Below are 9,331 nucleotides of genomic sequence, written 5' to 3'. Positions count from 1 at the left end.
ACCCACATCCAGATTTCACACATGTACTATATGACATGCCCTTCTCCTCTTTTGTTTTGCAGGAACATTTGTAGAACTTCTATTCACTAAATATTATTTCTCCTCTCACCTTTGATACTCGTGTTGTCCTGTTTACATGTTGCTCCTGTGGCTAGCTAAAACGTATGGAAGAGGTTACCTATAGCAGATTGTACTGACACTGCATCTCAGCACCTCAACATGACGGCTGAACAACGAAGCTCTCGGACCTGTAGAAATAAACAAAGTTGAACAGTATACATCTCTCTCAGATTGTATAGCAGGTCTAGATGTAACCTGGAAGCTGGACTACTTTATGATAGAGTTGAACTGCTAAAGTGCATTTCCTCAATCCTTATTACCAAAACTACAGGCACATCTCACTCACCTCATGTTTTCCTCACGCAACACAACAAAAAGTTAGTAGCAACGGACAAGCCTGATATCACCGGCGCGGCGAACCGTGCCTATCAAGTATCACCCTAATTATAATAAGAAAAAGGAAAGCCAACTTAGGTTTTTGGGCTAGCTTCGAGAGCTACTGTCTCTGCATCCTGAGCTCCTTGCGGAAGTTCCCGATGAACCTCTCCGTGTTGGCAAACAGCTCCTGCCGAGTCATTTCCACGTCGAGTTTACGATCTTCCTGCTTCTCTTCGGATGCCTTCTCTCCGCTGACTCGGCTGCCGTTCAGCGCGCTGAGGAAGAAGATGCTCGCCGCCGACGGGCACTTCTTCATCAGCATCGTCAGCACCACCTTCTTGGTCTTCGTCTTCAGGTCAACTATGTTACTTGCTCCAAAGGCAGGTACCGCCTGATCATCTGCGGCCGCCGTCTGGTCGTTGTGATGGACACGGACTGATCTAGCCCTCTGAAACGGTGAAGCCGCGATACTGACAGGCGTGACATCCTGACCAGTCCGGGAAGACCCGTGCCGGTCTTCGTCAGCGATAGGGTCGGAAGAGGTCATGGTGCTGCCGCGGCGCAGGAGGCCGGCCTGGATGCCCAGCGCGAGGACAATGGCGTTGAAGAGGAGGTTGTAATAGGGGACCCTGAGGAAGGCAGGCACCAGCAGCACGAGAAGGAAGAGAATAAGGAGGGAGCCTAGCTTGGCCACCTGGGAGAGTAGTACTGCTGCTGGGAGCTTGAGCCCCATTATTAATCGACCAGCTTTGCCGACTTGCCAATATAGCTGGTGGTTCAGTGCCTCTATCGTTTGGAGCAACGTACGGTACCATCGGCCTAGCCCCCTGGCCATGCATATATAGGCAACATCGGATATTTTATTGCTGGTTAAGAAAATGAAATATATCTGCCACTCACGTAGAGAAACATATCTAGCTCCCTGGCCATGTATGTATGGACAAAAATCAAGACCAACTACATGCAAGTTGCCTCAAAAAAGATTTGGTGGAAGTCGATCTTTTGCCCTAACTTCTTCTCCATCCCGCTATCGTCGTCTCCTCTTCCTCCTGCCCCTCTTCTCCCACCTCGACGTCGGCCGGGCCGTCTGCCACCGCCACCTTCATTGCCTTGCCGCTGCCCCCGTCATTCCTCTAAGTTCAGACTCTTCTCCTGCGTCGGTGACCCCCCCTCCCCACCCGCCATCCGCACCATCAACTTCCGAGTCTCCTCCACCGGTGACACCATGGCCAACCAGGTCGTCCTTGACTGCAAGTTGCATTCTCGCTAACTTGCAAATAGCAAATGAGAGAAAAATCTGAAGTTTAAATAGTGGGCTATGCCATTTAGCCATGCTTTGCTCATAAGCTATAGTAGAATTAGGACTCTGGTAAGTGCCACACGTCAAGGTACGAACACATGTCAACTCCGAACGTTTTTTATGGCAAGTTTAGTGACACGAAGATGGCAACTTTCGTGCTTTAGTCTGACAGAAACTTGCCGTGTGTCACTAGAATTTGCTATCCTTGCGTGGCTTAAATTGCCATCGAAAAAGTCAGGACCGGAGTGTCACGGACTTGACGTGTGGCACTTATCATTTCGCTAGAATTATAGAGAAGCTAAGCCCCATTAAGAGTTTTTGTTTAAATCATGAAAAAATAAGCATACAACATCAGACATCATATATGATATATCACATACTGACATAGACATGTTTAGTCAGAAAAAAAACAAAAGCATTGATCGGGCCTCAAAATTCAATAACAAAGCTTTGCCCAATTACATCATATATATACCAAAAACAAAAAGGAAGAATAAGACAAATGTAGAGATTTGTAGATCTCACTTGGGTCCCTCCTCTGACCTCAGCGGTCACCAAATCTATTTTGGTGAGGAATGAATATGATAGGGTTGTGATAGATTGCGAGAAGTCGTGTTTCTCTGTACGGTATAAATATGGTCCGCAGCAACATGATTTCAAAAAGCCTAGATTTTTTTGCCACAGTAGTTTACCTCCAAATTTAAGGGTGTAGCCGAAATTAGCGAGGTATTGGCGCTCAATTTGAATTTAATGTTAAAAATACTTAGCTTTAGTGGGTGTGCTCTCTATAAGCTATAGCGGCGCTATAGCCGCTATTTAAAACTATGCAAAAACAAATGTTTTATATTGCTGAGGAAGAAAAAGAAACATATTGTATCTGCCACTAAAGTAGATAAATTTAAAAATACGGTTGTTGGTGCAGCGTGGGGATCATGCATTTGTAACAAGTACCTACCGGTTGCTCCTTTAAACTAAACTAATTAATGAGAAAATTCAAGCGTCGGCCAAACATCAAGGCTGAGTATGACTGCATGCCCAGGTAGTGCACCCGCACATACCTACATACATGCCGCAAGGCAGACCGATAACGGTTTACATACTCAAATTCGTGCAGGTCATTAATGTTATTATACTTAAATCAATTGTTTGATATTTGTCTAGATACAGATGTATGTAGATATGCTTTAGTGTAAAATTAGATGCATTGAATGAATTAGCGTGTTGGGCGATGCTACAGCCGCGATCACATAGAAGAGCTTGTCAGGTCAAAATCACAACGCGCAGCCGGGCAGGCTGAGGACAAGTCATATCGCCTTGTCGGCCAAGGTTTTGAATCGATTACAATACTATATTTCATGTATTAAAGGTGATTATATGTTTTTAAAAGCAATTAGGACCGCGCCGTGGCGCCCGGAGCAGGGGAAGTGCATGCTGGCGCGCATGGATTCTGTTGAAATACCTGTGTACTCTTATGCATGCACGTATAGCTTGAGCCCCATTAATCGACCAGCTTTGCCGACTTGCCAATATTGGTGGTTCAGTGTGCCTGTATTGTTTGGAGCAACGGTGCCATCGGCCTACCCAGGGGCGGAGCCAGGCTAACACAGCGCCCCGGGCCTGCTTCATAGCTACAGTACTCAACAGTGTAAAATCGCTACAGTCACTGAAGAAATAAATCCTCATGCCCCGGGCCCAGGCCCCTCCCCGGCCTGGGTCCGGTCTCCGCCACTGGGCCTACCCCCCTGGCCATGCATATATAGGCAACATCGGATATTTTATTGCTGGTTAAGAAACTGAAATATATCTGCCACTCACGTAGAGAAACATATCTAGCTCCCTGGCCATGGATGTATGGACAAAAATCAAGACCAACTGCGTGCAAGTAGCCTGAAAAAAGATTTGGTGGAACTCGATCTTTTGCCCTAACATCTTCTTCGTCCCGCTATCGTCGTTTCCTCTTCTCTTGCCCCCCCCCCCCCCTCCCACCCCGACGTCGGCCGGGCCGTCTGCCACCACCCCCTTCATTGCCTTGCCGCTGCCCCTGCCATTCCTGTAAGTTCAGACTCTTCTCCGGCGTCGGTGACACCCCCCCTCCCCCCCCCCCCCCCCCCCCACACACACACCTGCCATAGGCACTATCAACTTCCGAGTCTCCTCCACCGGTGACGCCGTGGCCAACCAGGTCGTCCATGACGCATGTTGCATTCTCGCTAACTTGCAAATAGCAAATGAGAGAAAAATCTGATGTTTAAATAGTGGGCTATGCCATTTAGCCATGCTTCACTAATAAGCTATATCTGAAAAACTATAGTAGAATTATAGTGAAGCTAAGCCTCAAGGACATACATACGCTATACACGCTGGCCATATGGGAGCTATGGAAGCACAAGAATGCCATTGTCTTCGATGGAGCCTCGCCATCGGTTCCGATCCTTGCGACACGGACAGTGGACGAAGGCAGAAGATGGTAACAGGCTGGGAAGCTAAAAGGGAATTGGGAGGTGCGCTTCGCCGAAGTGGCGAGGGCTAGGGGCGAGTAGTTCGCCGGGAGCATTTGGTAGGCTGTGGTGGTGTACAATGCGTCTGTAATCTGCAACACTGCCAGGTGGATTGGGCTCTTTACCCCTATCTTCTTTAATATATGATACGCACGCTATGCGTATTCGAGAAAAAAAAGAGTTTTTTTGTTTAAATCACAAAAAAAATAAGCATACAACATCAGGCATCATATATGATATATCACATATTGACATACACATGTTCAGCCCGGAAAAAAAACCAAAAGCATTTATCGGGCCTCAAAATTCAATAACCAAGCTTTGCGCCATTACATCATAACCCTATCAAAAAACAAAAAAGGAAGAAGAAGACAAATTTAGAGATTTGTGGATCTCACTTGGGTCCCTCCTCTGACATCAACGGTCACCACATCTATTTTGGTGAGGAATGAATAGGATAGGGTTGTGGTAAGCGGTCTTGTTGCTCCGTGAGATATAAATATGGTCTGCTGCGACATGATTTCAAAAAAATAGATATTTTTTTGCCAAACAGTAGTTTAGCCTCCAAATTTGAGGATGTAGCAGAAATTAGCGAGGTACTAGCATCCATTTTCAATTTAACGTTAAAAGTACTTAGCTTTAGTGGTGTGCTCTCTATAAGCTGTAGCGGCGCTATAGCCGCTATTTAAAACTTTGCAAAACAGATGATTTATATTGCTGATGAAGAAAAAGAAACATAGTGTATCTGCCACTAAAGTAGATAAATTAAACTATTCATTTTTTAACTGAAAAATACGGTTGTTGGTGCAGCGTCGGGATCATGCATTTGTAGCAAGTACCTACCGGTTGCTCCTTTAAACTAAATTAATTAACGAGAAAGATGAAGCGTCAGCGAAACATCAAGGCTGATCTAATAAGTATGACTGCATGCCCAGGTAGTGCACCCGCACATACTGACATACATGCCCTGGGCAGACCGATAAGGATTTACATACTCAAATTCGTGCGTGTTATTAATGTTATTATACAGGAAAAAGTACTCCCTACGTCCTGAGTCAGTTTTCTTAGATTCGTCAAGATACAGATGTACTTCATATATACACATTTCAGTGTGAAATTAGATGCATTGAATGAATTACCGTGCTAGCCATGCTACGTAGCTCTCTTAGCGAGATGCGAACCATGGGGGTGGACAAAAAAAATTAGTATCACCCAGAGATACGGGAGGAGATAATTTTATACAGTGACGTGAACCGACAGAAGCACAGCGTGCTTCATTATTAGAGAAAGATAAGCTATTGGCACGCAGCCGTCTCCAGCTGCGCCAGGTGAGGTTGAAGCTGGTGATCCCAGCGTGCTTTCTCTTTCCTTTCATTTACTCAACTTATCTAGGACCATGTGTCGAGGTTTGCTCTGGCAGGAAAGTCCACTTCCTCCCTTTTTACTTGTATCTCTCCTCCATGTAAGCTATAAATACCATGTAATCCTCTATAGCACTAAGTGCATCTCTAGCAGACCCCGTAAAAGTCGGAACTGAAAAACGCGTTTACAGTTCGCTGCACATCAGATGTGCGGGGCGAATTCGTGCGCTGCAGATCAGAACCCGTATATGAAAGTGTAAAATTAAAAAAAACATTCGCGGGAGAAACTTGCAACGACATTCATCATACATAGTTGATCATCATACTACATCATAGATAGTTGTTGATCGTACTACATCATAGTACTACATAGGGGGGACCTGCGGACCATGTAGCGTACCTAAGCCTAGGTTACCAAAATCGACGGGTGCAGCGGCGACGACGCGACGGAGGAGCTCAGTCCTCGTTGGAGTCGAGGTCGATCCAGACCTTGGCCTGTTCGGCCTTCATGACGCGCGGGTTCACCTTCATGGATGCGTGCGTCTGCGACGCCCTGCTCGAGGAAGATCTCCTCGATCTCGAGCTTGCGGTGGCAGCACGCGTCGGTCTCCTCCTCCTCCCCCGCCGAGCGCTCCATGATGGCGCGCTCGAGGTGGTCCTCCTTCCCCGAGGGAAGGTAGTCTTCGGGGCGATGACGCCTCGATGCGGCGGGTCCGCGTCGGCCTCGATCTTGACAGCGAGCTGCCCGAGCTCCTTCGGCTCTCTCTTGACCAGAGTGAGCCGCGAGCTCGAGGTGCCCGCGGACGAGCTCCCCATGGCAGAGGAGCCGGAGGGGGCGCGACGGTGGACCGCGAGCTCGCGCCTGTACTCATTGAGCTCATGGCGATCGAACGCCAGCGGCCGCCGGCTCCCATAGTTGAGCCACTTCCGCGCCCCCTGCTTGCCTGCGGCGACGGCGGTGCTCCGCGTCATCCCCACCACTTCCGTGGCCGTCCATGGGTTGGGAAGGGTCGCTAGGGCTTTTTTTAGGCTCGCCGGCGGCGAGAAATTGGGGCGGAGGGGGAGGAGAATCGCGTCGGAGTGGCTTCGGAGGCGGATAGGGTTTGACCCGTATCCAAGCGGTGAAGCCGCATAAATAGCGGTGGAGAAGTGTCTTTTTTCGGGCCACGGTAAACTTTTTACGGGCCGGGCCCAGGATACGGAGTCTGTTCTGGCAAGAAAAATGGGTTGAACCCGTATACTCGCCGGAACTATACGGGTTCGACCCTTTCACAGGGTTTACTAGAAATGAGCATATCTAGCAGACCCCGTATAATGCCCCTCCCCGCAAAATAACCGTCAAAATATGGGTCCGCGCGAAAAAAGCCACCTGATCAAACACTGTAAACGTGTCAGACCCGTAATTTTTTTTGAGGGGCACGGTAAAATCCCACCTCCAACCCGCGAAAACACAGGTTTCCCCCTCGACCTGACGGTGCCCTGTATCTCAAAAAAGCGGTTGGCGGGAGGGACATTCTAGCCCACGCGCGTTCCCCACCCCCTTCCGCAGCCGCCCGCCATCGGTTCAGCCCGCCCGCCGCTGGCGGTTCCGGCCATATCTACGGACGGAATCATGCCGTCGGGGCGCCCCTCACCCGGTTCTACCTAGCCGCTTCACCGGCTCCCCGGATCCGCCGAGCCAAGCCGCCCCGAGACGCCGTCGCCGCCCAGGGATCGACCGCTGCAGAGCCACTTCCCCGAGCCGTCGGTTAGTACTTGTGCTTGTGCTTTCGGATGCGATATGCATAGTTGGTTCATGCGGCGTTCGTATTTGTGATTTTAGATGGAATTGAGCCCTCACTACAGGTTGTTGCTCGAGGATTCATCCGATTCAGACGACTAGGATGTTGAGACGCTGCTTGAGAACCATCGGCAGCAGATGTTGGTGATGGCCCTCGCCGTGAAGCAGCACGACGATGAGAACCGAAAGAGACGGCGAGGATCGACCGTTAGCCGTCTTTTCATTCCTCGCAATCGCCATCTCGGGAACGATATGTTGATGCAAGACTACTTTGCGGACAATCCAACATATCCGCCGCACCTCTTCCGGAGAAGGTACCGAATGCGCCGATCCCTCTTTGTAAAAATAGTGGAAGCTTGTGAGGCCAATTATCGGTATTTTACTCAAAGAAGAAATGCCGCGGGCTTGAAGGGATTTAGTGCATATCAAAAAATCTCGGTAGCTATGCGGGTAATTGCATACGGCATTCCGGCTGACTATGCCGATGAGTACCTTTGCATTGGTGAAGGTACTACAATTGAGTTGGTGCGTAGGTTTGCCAAAGTGATCATCTATGTCTTTGGTCCTGAATATCTTCAGGCATCCAACGAGGAAGACACAAAAAAATTGATGGCATCAAGTGAAAGAAGAGGTTGGCCTGGCATGCTAGGAAGAATTGATTGTATGCATTAGACATGGAAAAACTTCCCGAAGGCATGGCAGGGAATGTATTGTGGCAAGTCTCGTGATGCAACAATTGTGCTAGAGGCCGTAGCATACGAGGATTTATGGATTTGGCATTGCTTTTTTTGGTATGCGGAGTACTCTCAATGATATCAATGTGTTGCAACGGTCTCATTTGTTTGCTAGGTTTGCTAGTGGTGATGCTCTTGCTTGTACTACACTATCAATGGGCATGAATATACAAAGTGGTACTATCTTGTAGATGGTATCTACCCTTCTTGGTGCACATTTGTCAAGAGTTTCAAAGAGCCCAAAACTAAGAAACAATGTGAAATTGCAAGGGTACAACAGGCAGCCCGAAAAGATATTGAAAGAGCATTCGGGGTTTTGCAATCTAGGTTTGCCATTGTTCGTGGTCCTGCTCGTTTTTGGGACAAGCGATCCCTGAAAAACATCATGACATGTTGTGTGATTCTTCACAATATGATTCTCGAAGATGAGAGAGGAGTGAACTTGGAGTTCTTCTACAACAATGTGGGTAGCCGTGTCAAACCAGCTAGAGACCCTAAACGCATTAGAGCATTTCTTCAGACCAACCGGAAGATTGAAGATGCAAACACCCACTTTCAGCTTCAGGAGGATCTCATTGAGCACCATTGTCAAAGGGCTGGGCGGTAACACATTCCAATTTTGCATTCATTTCATTTAATTCATGTGTGATTTGTATCCGGGACAAGTTTTGTATTGAATTATTTAGTTTGCTTCAGTGATTTCAATAATTATTGTAAGTTGGATGATTGTTGTATTGTAATATAGACATTTTATCTTATACTGAATTAATAATTTTGAATATGTGGCATATGTGTCAAATTCAGATAAAAACCCGTCAGATTTGCGGGTTGGTGCGGGTTGCGGCCGAGCTGACCCCGCATAGCTGTAAGTGCATCGAGTGCCTCCCCTAGTTGGTTTTGGAGTATTGATAACAAACGTGGTTGAGGGACTAATGTGTTTGTGAGAATTGCAGGATAACACAGGTAGAAGTCCCTCATTGATTTGGTTTACCTACCAGAGATGACCCCTAAAAATGTATGAATACATTGAAGACAATGGAGGTTCGCGGAGACATACACGTAGAAGAAGATGACGTGTGAAGACATTCATTGAAGACAATGGAGTGCGAAGACATAGTTTATTTCATAGTTTCATTTTCTTCTTTCTTGAGTCATAGGAACCACCAAACTGTTAAGTGGGGTACAAGTGAACAAAGTCAGAGAAACTGATGTGATGCTCA

At 47.6% G+C, this 9,331-nt stretch overlaps 1 protein-coding gene across 1 annotated transcript; it reads right to left on the bottom strand.

The window, feature by feature from the left end:
• Positions 1 to 316: 316 nt before the first annotated feature.
• On the bottom strand, positions 317 to 1,251 carry LOC109758123 (uncharacterized). The gene has a single exon (XM_020316968.4). The coding sequence runs from the start codon at positions 1,169 to 1,171 to the stop codon at positions 557 to 559; it is 615 nt and encodes a 204-aa protein (XP_020172557.3). The 5' UTR covers positions 1,172 to 1,251; the 3' UTR covers positions 317 to 556.
• Positions 1,252 to 9,331: the final 8,080 nt, after the last annotated feature.

This window comes from Aegilops tauschii, chromosome 6 (assembly GCF_002575655.3).
Source record: "Aegilops tauschii subsp. strangulata cultivar AL8/78 chromosome 6, Aet v6.0, whole genome shotgun sequence".
NCBI classification, from domain to species: domain Eukaryota; kingdom Viridiplantae; phylum Streptophyta; class Magnoliopsida; order Poales; family Poaceae; genus Aegilops; species Aegilops tauschii.
The sequence above is the reverse complement of the archived record's forward strand: the minus strand, read 5'-3'. Positions and strand labels throughout refer to the sequence as shown.

Bases quoted from the DNA above. Each gene is read 5' to 3' on its own strand.
- LOC109758123 (XM_020316968.4), bottom strand. From the start codon at position 1,171: ATGGGGCTCAAGCTCCCAGCAGCAGTACTACTCTCCCAGGTGGCCAAG.